We start from the raw sequence: 15,750 nt of genomic DNA, 5'->3' as shown, positions 1-15,750 counted from the left end.
GACAGGAATTAGCCGAGTATATGGCAATAGAGTCATCCCTATTACATGGGACTTTATAACACAAATAATGAAAAGTGAGTGTATATTATATAGCGGCATTACGTGCCGTAATGTGTTCTTCTGCCTACACCTTCGGGGATTGACGATATTATATTAATTGTTTTACCAAGCCTTTCAGTAAATTACAAAATATTAAACATAATATAAAACAAAATACTTACTGCAAGTAGGTACTTATTTGAATTAATAACTGCACATTTTTATGAACATCACACAAATAAAACAACAATATGTATCGATAACTCAAGTTTAATTTATTACCTAAGTCCCTACTACTACTTACATACATACTACAACTTACTGCTAGACTAGACAGAATAAACTGCAACAACAGGAACAAACTATCTCGTACTCCTAATTAGTATTTGTGTAAACCCAAATCGCAAGACACAAGCATAACTTTAATAATGAATTCGAAGTCTACGCAAGTATAAGAGAGCTTACAAAATGCTGCACGGTTGGCGATGTAGCTGGGCAACCGACTGCCACGCAATGTTTAGCGGGCTCGATTCCCGCACGGAGCAACTCTTTGTGTGCGTATCTGGTCTGGGTGTTATCTGCATCTCAATTTGTCTGGTGTATGCTTGTAAACGCACCCACGACACAGGAGATAATCTTACTATCTTAAAAACGTTGGTTTTTAAATTATGCACAGAATCTTTATCTTTTTCTTTATCATAACTGGAGAAAAGTCTTTTGTCTAAATATTGGGTCTCATACAAAACTAATTGTACAGGTTGCGATTCCTCCAGAGATGTGCTATGCTACGTTGCTGTGGATGCGGGCTTCCACAAATCATATCATACCATCAATATCCATTCATTTAGGTTTAAGGAGCTGGCAATCACTCTATGTATGCGTATAATCTCTAATAATGTTACTAGTTATATCCAACTGCTTATCACTCATCGCCAACCCTGGTGATTAATGTTTAAATGATACATGGTTCTGGTGTATCACCATCAGCTCGCTCCTCTCGAGTTGAGCCCAAATGGTGACTTCGCTCCGGTAATCAAGTAGAAGTTTCCGCGTAAACTGTAAATATAAGAAATTATTTTACACTACTCAGGTGATTAATAGTCAAACATGAGATAATTATACTTCAAGGAGCAAAAATATTTTTGTTTTTGTTGTAATAATTTTCTTTTTGTTGAATCGAATTCAAAATCTCTGCAGCACAAATTCAAAAAGATACCTAAAATTTAAAATGTAGTTATAACTGTGCCCCTATATTAATTTAATGCAGCTAATAGGTGTCAAAATAAAGTAAAGTGTTTTTCTTTATACGTGCTATGATTGTCCTTCTGTCTTACTCGTATTCTTCAGTGAAACAGGGGACGAAGAAGATGAAAGAAAGAAGACTATTAAACTTACTCTGGCGTGGATCGTATCCCCATGAACACAAGCGGCTGCCCGGAGCACTGTCCTCGGAGGAAGGTGTCGTAGTCCTCACACGGACGCGCCAGGAAGTCGTCCCTCAGCAGGGACTCCGACCAGAACTCCCAGGAACGCCAGTGACTGCAAAAGTCTGGAAACACCACCAGAATTGTTTTAAAAATAGCCCTACTTTTTTTCTGTCTGCTCGATAAGCAGGAGTAGGAACAGGTGGTTTTAAGTCAGTAGGGGTATGACACTCCTCTCGCCTAGCTCATGGCGGGAAAAAAATTGGATGGTTTTGCCCCCTCAAAAAAAAGGATTTTCTGTGTATTTCGGTGCGTTAACAAACACATTATTTGTGATATCAATAACAAAAACAGAACATGTTTTACATCTATCTCTAAAGTTCATTGATTTAGGAGCTATAAGAAAATGGTTCAAGGAAATATAAAAGCATTGTTTTACATCCCTGACCTGATTTATCCCAGCATATAACATGAATTAATATATTATCTCACCTTCGTTACTAAGCGGTAAGGTAGCAGACAGACAGCCAGGCTGCTTGGCCTGCCCCCCATTGGGCCAGAAGTCGGCCTGGCCCGTGGAGTCGGGAGCCCCATACCCCCCACCGTCCGTGTGGATCACGTCCACGAAGTCTGCGTCTGCTGGAGTCATGGGTGCCGCTGCTATGGGTGGGTAGAAACCTGGGTAGGCTGGGTCTAGGGCTGTTAGTCTGAAATAGTAAGAAGATTTTTTATTTAGATGTTACAACCAAATAATATGCAATATCTATAAGATTTGTCTTGGAAATCGAGACCCTTTGCAGCTGCACTAGCGACCTTGCTGTCATTCAACCGACAAGGCAGTTAAGTTGCAGTGTGATTAAAATTGATAGGTATAGCACCCAGTAAAAGAATGATATTATTATCCACAAGTTAGATATTTTACAGTTAGCTATTAAAATAAAATCAGGCACATGTAACGTTCATGTCTTCTCAAAAATTATTCCGACCAATGGAGAACCTGATTTGTAATGTTTTTGATATATTGATATTATGGTAGATTTTGAATTAGTTTTATCGGTGTGACATACAAGTATTACGGTGTGGCTTCTATAATGCATGGCTAATGTCAGGCAACCAGGTATGTTCTCGTAAGTAAACAAAGTTAAACGTGGAATGCAAGTTAATTACTGTAGTAACTAAGTACGATTCAGATGATGTACGAGATTACCTTGGTTAATTCTTATTGTAATGGAAGATTGCCGATTAAATTAAATAAAATAAATAAATTTATACTAGTTTTCTATTTGTTACTTACCGCCGTACTCAAGTCATTTAATGGTTACTTAACCCAATTGTTTTCGATACAAAATCTTTACTAAGGAATACTTTAAGTATTCATTAAATGTCAGTGTGGCAGGTGTATAATTCTTGAGGATAGTCTATATTTTACTAAAAATTCCCAAACTGCTACCTACCCCTATAAGAAAATGACAGGGTTAATATTTTACATTTAACTTTAAAACTCTCCTTGAAAAATGCCACAGTCCGTTCGCAAATTGTCTAAAGTCAAGGCGAGCTTGTAAGAAACCTACAGTCTATATTATTACTTATAATGAACATAATGATATATCATTCAAGTGAATCATTGCACGTTGGAAACCAAATCGAAAATATTTTGTTACAACATGGTTCGGTACGTATTACTATTTACATTCTTTATCTTAAAAAAGGTTGCCCCACACTAGGATTTTCTCCTGTGTCGTGGGTGCGTTTACAAATATACAAGTTCACATACACATGACAACCAGACCCGAAAAAACTATTTGTGGAAAATACAAAGTGTTGCTCCGTGCGGTAATCGAACCCGCTACACGTTGCGTGGCAGCCATGCCACATGGCAGCAGCCAGCAACCATGGCACTACCGTGCCGTCTGGGAACTTGTGTGTTTGTAAACGCACCCACGAGACGGGAGAAAATTCTAGTGTGGGGCAACTAATTATTTTTAAAATAGGAAAAAAAAGAAAAGGAACTCCTTTGCATAGCTGATAACCTGCTTAATTTTCTGACATCGTTACGCCATAGACGGCAAAATCGAATAACTACAATCAAATAAACCTAGAGCTACATTACCTGGGTACATTAAACCCCCTCGCCTTGAGGTACCTCCCGATGTACCCACAGATATGGCTGCCCAGCGAGTGGCCGACCAGGTGCAGGTTCTGGACCGGCAGCCCTCGCTTCACCAGCTTGTACACCGACTTGCCGACGAATTCTCCCACCTGGAATTAAGAATAGAAAAGATTAATGTGTGCTATAGCTTCTGAATGATCTTCTGTTATTAATATTCTAGTTTGCTGCTTGACAAAAAATAAAAATGATGGGGTAGACAACGTGTGGTATGCACATTCAATTTAGTGCGTACTTTTAGTTAGTTATGTTATGTAAGATTCGTAGGAATAGGCGTTCCATATTCTCTGGCTTGGTTGTTACTAAGTGAAAGGGAGTTGCCATAAATTGAAGCTTAGCAGGCGGCTTGGGGATTCCAATTAGATCACCGATATCTTTTAGGGAATGCTGCTGCTCATCCCGCCATGGATGATATGTATATATGTATGTTATGTTATGAGTTCCATTAAAGGAATAGCCGTTCTTTTCCACAGGTTACACTAAATACTATTGCAATACTAGTGATGATTTCAAAATTTAAAAACAAGTAACATTTTATTTAACCGGAACTAAGCAATAATTCTTCGAATAAGAATTCAACAATGTGTTTTTAATTAAAAAAACTTCATTTGTAATTCATGTGAATATTTTTTTAAGATTTATATTAAAGGTTTGTATTATAAACTGGCATAACTAAGGTCTCGCCAGACAGGGTCACAATTAGATAATATAGTATAGTAATATACATACAACCTCATAAATATTTATAACAATAGCAACCTTCATATATGTATATATAACAGTAAATACAAATTTAAATTAATGAATAATTCATTAGTTTCCGCTCAGAGCCTTCGGAAACAAAAATTATGCCACTCTAGAATTATTTCTCACAAGTTTGAATGAATTATACAAAGAAATATTACTTGATACCCAACTGTTAGCCCTGAATGGGAACAACTGATTACTTATGGGATCTCTAAAAACATTCAAATCTAAGCTAGTCTTAAAAAACCAGCTCTTTAAAGTGATACAACCAAATCGTTCATTTCACACATACACATCAACAGCCTATTAGTAACAACTGCTGACCAAAAGTTTCTTATCAAATGGAGAAGGTTTGAGCATCACTACGCTTGATCAATGCGAGTTGGCGATTTCAAACTTATAATTAGAAATTATAAACCCAGATTTCCTCATGATGTTTTCCTTTACCGTTTGTCAGTGGTGTATAAATAATCTAAGAAAGTACACGTTACTTGAAAAAAGTCACATTGTTACTTGCCGTTGGTAGGTTTCGAACCCGCACTCTCATGCATAAGGAGCGGGCGTCTTAAGCCCCCGGATCACCATTTACAAAAATGCATGCCTAACCAATTTTACTCGGAGCTGCGGACTACCTAACGAATTTACCGGGCTCCGAAAAGACATTGTATGAGTTACCCCATTAAAAAAATAAATTACTCACTTACCAACTTCTTACATTTTCCGTGCCTCAAATAAGAATCAAACAAAGAATCTTGCAGTCAACGACCCACTCATGAAAAATAAATTGAACCTCCAAATAAGATATGAGGTTACTGGCAATAATAAATAACAAGTAATTGTTCTAACGTGTAAAACAAGTCATTTATTTTGTTAAATTACTCAAACTATCCTTGCATAGTCTGGCGAACAGATAAACGAGTAATTAATTCGCAATACAATTCAGATTATATCAGTTTCAAACCGAAATAACGCAAGATTTTGTTTCAAAATTCATGAGAACTTGTTCTTATTTGCCAAGAATTAACACAATTTGTGTCTTGATGTCATAGGTTTTTGCGGAATACTGAAATTATGCAAAGAAAACATCACACGTCTCAAAGAGTTATATTTTATTAAACTATATCGTCGTCATCGTCGCATCGTCACGCCTTTTATCCCCCAAAAGGCATGAGGTAGATGTGCATCTCATCTTGTAATAAAATTGCAATATCTATATTGAAGAAAATTTAGCACTTTAAGTCCGTAATTTCTAAAGAAATCTAAGTTTATTTAGACATTACTGACATACGATGAATTAAAACATTGTGAGGATACCTGAACTCATGCAACGTTCCGCCTTTTATCCCCAAAGGGGTAGGCAGAGGTGCACATTACAACACGTAATTATTTAGGTACACTATTCACCATTTGTGTTATAAATCCTATGTAATAGGGGTTGTGCCTATTGCCATATACTGGGACCTTAAGGCTTAAGTCATTCTGTCTCCTGCATTAAATTCACCGAGGGAAGTGGAAACTATCGTTTTCTTTTTCTTCCCCTAATAACATCTTCTGATTTGTTTCGTTGCGGGATCCAAGATTCATGTCCCTGGGACTTCAGTGTTTCGGTGTTTTCATCGTTGTATCTACTGTAGATCCTGGCTTACAGGAGTTGCAGCGGTATGGGAGGTTGTGGCGGGCTTTTGCCAAGCAGTGAGACAGTTATAGGCTGATGATTAAATGGTATAAGTAATAAAATTGTGAATGCGCGATTCCAATAGAAAAATGAGAATAATCTTACACGTGGCACGGTCTTGGCGACGACGACGTAGTTCCCGAAGGCCAGGTTGGACCAGTCCACCACCAGGACGTTGTACCCGCCGCGCTTCAGGTAGGCAGACACCACCGTCGTTATACTGTCATCTGTTAGGAGTTCCACGTAGCTGGGGGAAAAGAACAATGTGGTATAGTTTTAAGTGTATAGATAACTATCGTGAGACATACTAAATTAACTAAAAATCACAGTTTACTACGGAAAGGCAAGGCGTCTGAGCAAGCTGCTCATGTTGAAGACTCTCTCGGTAATGAAATATAGAGCTTTTAATGAAATATCACAAATGTGTTGCCGGTTCGCACGTGGTTGGTTCGCTATCTCTGAATAGAGCTATACTCAACCTGCTAATCAAATACTCGGCAGAGGTGCTTGCAACCATTCAACCAGCAATACAGTTTCGCAGAAAACGATAGAACAACATATAAAATAAAATGGTAGCAGTGCGACAATCGCCGCGTCGTGTGTCGCGGAATGCTGCTCATGAATATGAGCCTCTAGCATGGCTTGAAACTAGTCGAGTTCCTCGTCAAACAGTTACGTGAGTAAGCCGATAAACATAATAATTAACATATTGAACGCCGTGGTGGTCACCGGTGACCGACGTTAGCAGAGGATTTGCCTTCAACAGTTTTCTATTGGCAATCAAAGACTTAAAAATAAAATAGTCATCAAATACCTTTTAAACTTGAATACTCACCCATGTACGTAGAGTACGGTTGGTTTGTTGGCGTCAAACGCCGGGTCGGACAGCACCGCCCTGATGTTGGCGATGCGGTAAGAACTCGGAGACGTCACATTTGTACTGGAAAAACAACAAATACCTATGTAAATGTAGTCTGTGAAGTTTTTCTTACCAATATATAAGAGTACAGAAATGTTTTTATAATAATAGCAAAGTCTATATTACGCTATATTTTCCACGATTGATAGGATTCGCAACCATTTGCCACCGACCAAGCGAAGATCAAATCATTTACAAAAATAAGAACTACTTAATAAAAATTGCAACAATTTTGCTCAATGCTTTGATTTTTTTATGAACGCAAAATCTTCTCCAGTTTCTCGGCGTGTGTTTACAAACATTCAAGAGTTGCTCCGTACGTGAATTGAACCCGCTACACGTTATGCGACAGCCGGTTATCCAGCCACCGCGTCAACCGTGCAGTCAAAATGCCTAAAGCGTTCAATTTTTATAATGACAATCACTAGAAGACGAGTAAATAGCCACCTATGTAGGTAAGGTACTTATTATCCAATTTTAAAAATATTACATAAACAACAATTTGTTTGTATTGCAGATAAATAGCCCACTTACTCTATTACTTAGATTTGAAACCATTTGACCCAGTACAATGTAAACAATGCCTTATTACTGTAATCAAAAGGTAGTTTGTTGTCATTTCTTACCTGAAATACCGAATGATTATGTCGTCAACTACTGCAGAGCGGCCAGGAGCGGCTGAAAGTATCAGAATTAAGATAAGAAGATCTTGGTAAAGGTATTTGCCAGGCCGCTTAGGGATTACAGGGGACTTAGAGGAAGCCGCTAAAGACAGAAGCTGATCGCAGTTTAAAAAAAAAATCCTGAGGTCAAGATTTAAAGATTATTATTATCGCATTATAGACAAGCTTCTGCCAGCAGCTTCGCCCGCGGTCTCGTGGGATAAAAAGTGTCCTATGTGTCATTCCAGACTATAATCTACCCTGTTCCGCATGGGCACAGGAGCAGATTATAGCGATCCCTTCAGCAATTTCGAGGAGATTGAGTGACAAACATACATACAAAAGCATAAACATTCGCATTTATGATATAATAGTAAGATTTAACATTTGTTTCATCATCCTTTTTATCAATTAAAAAGGATTTAACGATTGTTTATTTTACAATTATTGTAATAAATATTGGAAGATACGTAATTGTTAACAATAAAAATAGACATATTAATGTTTGTTAAAATGAAAGCCTGTAAACAAGCGTACGTATCACCTGATAGTAAGCAATCCAAGAAGGCAAAGCCGCCGCCCATTGACGGCCGAAACACCTTAAGCATAACAAGCCTTTTGGGGGTTGAGAATTTAAGGATTTAAATCGGGGATTGGGAAGATGGGGTATTATGGACATTATTATGTAAATGTGTTACTTACTGCTTAGTCCCCTCACTATAGTTCTAAAGCTATCTGACCCGAAGGGTATGAAGGGTGGTCTCTGGCCGCCGCAGGTCAACACCACTGCAATATAAAAATAAACAAATCTATATTAATTTAAGGTGGTAGCTATCTACCTACTTTTACAAAACAATATGCTGTAGTTTCATGGGTTGCCATTCAAACAAACTCTTCAGCTTTATACAATCATATTATAATATAACATTTTCAAAGATCGGCCATTGCATCAGACTACTAGCATTTACTTTTAGAGTTCTGCATGATTACTATTTAAGTGTTCATCAATGATACAATTTTGAACATTGCGAAAAGTGCCGGTGTGATCTGCATTCTGTTGCACTTTTAAGAATATCTTACACAAAAATATATTACAAGACACCGTGTTTCCTATTAAATATACTTACTTATTAAGAGTACCTAATAACATAACCTCACGATAGTTTCAGAGACTCTCTTTCAAGTAAAAGGGATGCACATCATGCACAGATTTATAATACTTAATATACTCAGTAATACTTTGATCAATTAGGCATTCAAATCTTAGTCTATCTTGGCACTTGCCCTTGCATTCAAAACACTTGACTGACAATGCCACGGACAATGCAAACAAGGATTTATTATAATTTGACCTAAAGCTGACAATTCCTTTTCTTTATATAAAATAATGTGACACCTTCTGAGTAGAATTTTATAGGAAATGTTAATGTGTGTCTAAGTCTTAAGCCCTATTATAATTCTGTGACCATCATCTGTACACTTAGTTGTAATAAACCCTTTGACTTTGATTTTTTTACAATCCTTCTCTGAAGGACGCAAGATTTCAAACCAGAGGGCTTAGTACGAGTTTGTTTTACGTTAAACGAGAGCGCGTTCGGCGCTCGGATTGGTTGGTTCATTCGCACTGGCCATTCAGATTGTCGAGCGCGCTCTCGTTTCGTTTTTGTTTAACGTAAAGTCGTACTAAAAACTTGTACTAAGGGTATAGCTCTTCTTGCTCAACTACAACAGTTTTAAAGAAGTATCATGTATGTGTTTGTTTGTTACATTTAGTAGCTATGTTATTTGCGTCACACACTACTTAAAGGCCGTACTCAAAGAGCATAAAGTAATAAATAATAATTCTATTAATCTATACATTATATCTTTTGCTTACAAATTGCTGTAAATTAAGTTGTTTCCGTCAGATTTCCTTTAATCCTCACATTAACAAAAAGATTTCATTAACATGAAAAAATTGCTTTAGTTGATATTATACTGGCTTGCTAAGTGTGGAGTTGGCCAACCCTCTTATGTAGAACAGAAGAGGCAGAAAAGGCACCAGTACTTTGTTGGGGAATTGAGGATTGGGAAGATTGGGGAGGGGTTTAATTGAGCCACTGACACAACGAAACATAGGTCAATTCAGCCCATTCGGGCCGAAGCATGGCTCTCCCACATTTGTTAATGACACAGATTTATTGATAACGAATTAGATTCTGTATTTATGGATACTAAACTAATTCAGCATTCTCGATTTGTGCCAATAATAAACTTATAAATACGTAAAAAGGATTTTTTTAGAAAAAATAATTAAATCAGCTTTGCTTTTTTCCTGTGTGAGTTTAATACCTACGTACCTATATCTGGGAGTTTAATAAATAGAGCCAAGACTTGGGTCCTGAATCAAAGTCAATTATTAGTACCTACATAAACTTATTACGAGGACATAGTGCGATTGTTTTTTTAAGTTAATGCGATCAAACCGTTTCCAGATTTAGCCCTCTGATTGTTTCTTCTAATGAACTAAGTAATGTGGCTAGACGAGAAGGCTAAATGTAAAAACTACTCAATATATCGGAGTCAGTAAAAGCAGAGATGAGGTAACAATATCAATAAACATAATGACGATGATTCAAGCTACAATTTACAACTGCACTTACGATCATATTAAATCGGTAATTTTGATATTTTTACGAAACGTGTTTATATAACAATAATTGAAGCTTGACCTACTAAAATAAAATACAGTTTATGACTTCACCCGTGTAATAAACATCAATATTTTATTAAAGACGTAACATAACACGTTGTTAATTTTATTGGACCATTGTCATACATTGGGAAACTTGGGAAGAATCTAGACTCCATAGTAGTAGAAGGTACTGAGAATTGTCCCATACTTAAAAGCTCTGTATTGTCTTTCCCAGAATCTCTACGTTTAAAGTAATCGAAACAAAAACGCGAAATTAATTATGATACAAACATAAGTATGTAATAAAATTATCATCACACGAAAAAAAGAGGGAGTAGAGGTAGACACGGTATTTTAGATACGTTAAAATTATATGGATCCTCTTTTCTTGTAGGAAAATGACAAACTTACCGGGAATAACACCGACCTACCGATAAAACGAACGATGAAATTATCACATACTTGTGTATTAGGTATTAAGGTAATGTATTAATTTCCTAAATAATATACCAAATGTTACCAATAACAAAAAAGAAAATAAAGCAATACATACCACTCAAAAAACAAATAATCCACTTCATATTTGACTGCACTATGCACTGCGGCACAACGTGGTACTATATCGACTCCTGCACGTAACCACTAATGCACAAAATTAATGTTTCTAGTCTTAAATCAATAAAAAATTACAATTATTTTTTTAAATGCTACCCCATACTAAAATTTTCTCCTATATTTTAGGTGCATTTACAAACTCGGACTCGGAAAAACATAATATTACGGTGAGGTATTTTTTTTTCAAAAACTTGTATGGATTGATCACTATTTTTCCAAGAGGTTGGCAATCTTCACGCTCGCTGTGGCGGGCGGGTGTAAGGCGACTGCACGAGGTCTCGGCCACTCAGATGTTCAACTTGAATCTGTATGTAATTATTTATGTAGCTCCAGTTTGTATGTCATTCGGAATCTTGTATTTATTTATGTATTACATGGTAATGAGTTAGAGTTTATTGCTAGTTCTTCTCTATAAGCTATTTGGAACGAGTTAGGTAGCTCCACTGACGGACAGACTGACTGACTATTTATTTGTCACGGGTTTGGTGATTCTTCAAAAAAAAAACACAAAAAGTTAACCGCGTCCTTATCCTCAATGGAAAGTTAACAATTCTGCCGATTGAAAAACAAAATTTGGTTTCAATAAATTAAGCTGTGTCACTGCTCTCAACTAATCCAATCAAAACAAGAATGATAATGCACTACCACGATGCTTTATAACGCGGGAGAATAATGAAGGTTTTTGAAGATAACCCTTTAATTAAAATAAATGCTTTTGATTTTGACTTTGTATTGGTTATTGGGATGATCAAAGTGTCAATCAGTCTTGGTATTATCATACCCAATGTATGGACAATAAGCTCGACCTCGCCTTTTACATTATATGCAAAGGTACAAAATCAATGGCGAAATTTATAAGTATGTTTTATTTGTAGATTCTATAATATTCACACTAATACATTGATGTATGGGTTTTATACATCAATACACTAATATTATTAATGCATAAGTTTGTATGTTTTAAAGTTTGGATGTTTGTCCGTCAATCACGCTCAAACTACTGATTTTCGGATTTTGGTGAAATATGCCGCCGCTGGCAGAAGCTAGTACTGAAACGTGGGTTTGATTTTTGGTTCTGACACAACAGTGTAAAGTTATTTTTTTTGAATTCCTCAGTAGCACATAGTATAAATACTTAGACACATCAACGCACTACGTACGTACCTGGAACATTTTGTGGATCATAATATATGAATGAATATATAAAATATTTATTCCGGTGCAGATTCGAACCTGCCACAACACGGAACACAGCCGCCGGCCGTGCAGCCAACCGTTAATGTTATTGTTAGGAAATATAATTATAAATATGAGATAATGTTTGCATCACGCGTTACACCACAGTAAGTAAGTAGGTAATAAAAACTTTAAAGTAGTACAATTTACATACTAACTTCTGCTAGCGGCTTCGTCCGCATTCCCATGGGATAAAAAGTATCCTATCACCCAAACTAGCTCATACTCCATAGATATATGAAAGAAGTCATACTCTATCTATACACCAGATTTCATCAAAATCTGTTCAGTAATTTCAACGTGATTGACGGCCTGAAAACGTACACAATAGGCATGTTTCCTACTAGTCAAATTCAATACTTTTTTCAAAACGTCAAAAACTATATTTTCTATGAACTTTGTATGAAATACTCTATTATGATGTCATCAGATTTTTACGTCAAATAGCAGACATATTTCTAGAAATTTAGCTAGAAAAAAATCGAAAATTAAGTAGTTCATCATTTATTAATGAGAGTACCTATGATTATTTTTGAATATGTTATTGTATTGATAAGTTGTAATAATTTATTTTTGATCGAGGATACCACCCAATTGAAAAAGCTATGGCACCTCTACCTACCCCTTCAAAGTATAATAGGCTCTATGTTATGTCAAACAAGTGTAAATAGAGCGAATAAATTTGCACACCGTGTTTCTATTTACCAAACTATGTGAAGACTTGTATGAATGAACTATGTCAACTAATATTGAATCGTATTATGTACATACTTAAGTATACATTTATGTATCTACCTACGTGTATATTGTGTCAAAAACGTGTGAACGTGTGATGTTATCATTGGTGGTTTAAAACAATTACCCAACAGTCCAACTGAACTAGGCACTTATGTGATCCTCAAGTTTGGGGGCTACGGAAGAACTTTGTTTCTCGCACCCTCGTACGTGGGTACGAGACGGGACACCGGGGTTGGTATTACCCAGTAAGAGTCTGACAATTTATTTCATCCTCCCCAGACGACGACGCTCCATGAGGATTTCCCTTGTGCTCAAAAAAAGGCACTTATGTGATACAGCTTCAATTCCTGCACCAAAACTTTAGATACTTACGAGTATTTACCTCCACCTCTCAGTCAATATAAATATAAGCTTGATGTAGACACCTAAGTTTTGTCATGTTTATTAATTGAATTTCAGTTTCAATACATTAAGTTTTCAATTATTTCATTCACTCATCTGGCCTCTCGCCCACGACGACATTTTGTAGCGGTGCTGTCGCGCTTTTTGTGTGACCCCACTGACGCGACGACCTATTTGCCAGTGACTAAAAAAAATATAATAGGGAAAAAAAAGAGAGAGGAGTCACAACGCAACAACGTAGTGTATGCCCAGCGTTGCACCGACGCAACGCAGCACAACGAACAAATAGGGCCAGTCATAAAAAAAAATAGAAAAACGACGCAAGGCAGCCTAACTGATAAGTGGTAATACGTTTTATGTGTACATCACGACTGTATCGACGCATCCTCGTGACATTATCGCTACAAAAAGTCGCCTAAAGGTACCTACTACTGAGGTGATGATTTTTCTATAGTCTGATATTGGACCATACCACACAACCACATAGCCCCTGCATGTAGCGGTACCTTTAAATATTCGGTGAATACTTCAAATGACTGAAATTATTACAGTTTTATCATTAATTCTCTGGTTAGTCCCGATAACCAGCAATTATTGTCATCAATGTGCCAGCACTAGATTATTTATTGATGACGTCAATGATGGCTTATCATTTTGGCGCAAGATTAACCAAATAAAAACGAGTTAAGATTGTGTAAACCAAGATCCTTGATCCGTGTCTATGGACGTCAAATCATAATTGTAGAGATTATGAACCTATAAATGTATTATGCAGACTGTTCGACGACATTGCAATATGTAGGGAAAATACCTTAATTTTTTTTATGGAATAAGCCGGTAAACGAGCTGACGGATCACCTGATGGTAAGCAACGTTGATTGGTAAAAGATGGTCAACGTTTCGCACACGACACATGATAGCAAGGCGGATTTTTCTCTCATTTTTACAGCTTTTTATTAACACTTTTTCCGCGACAAACAAAGTTATAAAGGCACGTCTAGTTTATTAGCTCTATACAGGCGTATACACAAAGAATTCTGCGAATCTACGTATGTAGATAAAGGACTTAATCCATAGTAAACCACGTACAGTAGCAACTTCCCTTGATAGTGCCGCACCATCATATCGTATCATCTACCTACGTCCGTTCACACGCTTTGCGTTCAAACTGTAGCACCGCCATGCCGTGTAGCAGCTTCGATACTTGCATATTAATATACAAGGTACTCTGGTATAGAATCTAATTTGAATACTACCTTGCATATGTATTTAAATGCTGATTTACTTACTGATACATACGAGTATAGTCGATTTAAGGCCTGGAGAAAAAAATTATAATTAGTAGTGCAGAAGCTTAGATGGTAGAGGTCACCAAAAAAACTTAAATCTCATGAAGAAGGTTTGTTATCACACGCCCTGTCTCCTCCTTAGCTAGCATGATTGCGTTACAGGAGGAGACGCTATCCCAGCCCCCTTCTAAACACCTCTAAACGTAACTCCACGTGCCGGACGCGAGGGTTCGCCGTCGCTCAAGATTCAGCCTAACCTAATGATATAAAATGATGAATCATTTCCTGGCCCCAATGCCAATCCAACTAAAGCTCAATTATTTGTACTTTTACAATAAAACCTCCAGAGTTTCTCCTTTTCTCACTATATTGTGATGACGCAAAAATAAATAAAACTTAAGTACTATCATTGAGGAAGCCGCGGCAATATATCTTGTACAACTAATACGATGGGACGATCCATTTGACGTCAATACATATCATGTACAAATCCCGATAGCGATGCAGTGTTGTACATATAAATCAATTTATATATCATAGATATGACAACAATAAACTTCGGTACTTATGAAATAAAAATACGCAGTAGTACTACAATTATTATCTAGTACTTCATTAATATCTTGTTTATATTTTGTTAATATTGTGATTGTGTCGTCATTATAGGTTTTATTTATTTTTTGATGGGTGAAAACCGTCTAATGGCGTCTCTTGGGTGACACGAGAGGGAGTGTCAGACTCTAACTGAAAAACCCACCCCGTTCCTACTCATGCTTTTCGAGCCGGAGCTCCGGTCACCCGCTTGTCAATCCGCAGCTTCGGGTCAGGGGCATGTCAGTTTACATGTATTACATAAAAACATGATTTGATTAATAAATACTATTACAATGTAGGGCATTAGGGTTTAAGATACTTTATCTATAAATCACCAATTTGTAAATACATTATAGTGGCTAATTAATTAAATTTTAATCATAATAATCCTTCCTTATATCGTTTTAATCAGCGCTTTACGATTTTTAAGCAACATCGAGTGTAATCGCAAAGGAGGATGCCAGAGTTTTTATGAAGGTCCCACTTCCAACAGCTATGTGTGTTACATCATTGGATACAATTTTGAATGAATAAAAGTTACTATATCGCCAAGTTCCAAATCTTAGTCG

At 36.7% G+C, this 15,750-nt stretch overlaps 1 protein-coding gene across 1 annotated transcript; it reads right to left on the bottom strand.

The window, feature by feature from the left end:
• Window positions 1-291: 291 nt before the first annotated feature.
• LOC126911675 (pancreatic triacylglycerol lipase-like) lies at window positions 292-11,325 on the bottom strand. The gene is made up of 9 exons (XM_050700150.1): window positions 10,861-11,325; window positions 8,336-8,419; window positions 7,598-7,649; window positions 6,888-6,992; window positions 6,158-6,299; window positions 3,574-3,722; window positions 1,956-2,170; window positions 1,435-1,588; window positions 292-1,095 (listed from the first exon to the last, which is right to left on the bottom strand). The coding sequence occupies exons 1-9, from the start codon at window positions 10,886-10,888 to the stop codon at window positions 1,023-1,025; spliced, it is 1,002 nt and encodes a 333-aa protein (XP_050556107.1). The 5' UTR covers window positions 10,889-11,325; the 3' UTR covers window positions 292-1,022.
• Between the last annotated feature and the right edge of the window lie 4,425 nt (window positions 11,326-15,750).

The sequence above is a fragment of the Spodoptera frugiperda genome, chromosome 18 (genome assembly GCF_023101765.2).
Source record: "Spodoptera frugiperda isolate SF20-4 chromosome 18, AGI-APGP_CSIRO_Sfru_2.0, whole genome shotgun sequence".
Classification (NCBI taxonomy): domain Eukaryota; kingdom Metazoa; phylum Arthropoda; class Insecta; order Lepidoptera; family Noctuidae; genus Spodoptera; species Spodoptera frugiperda.
This window is presented reverse-complemented; position numbering and strand designations above follow the sequence as displayed.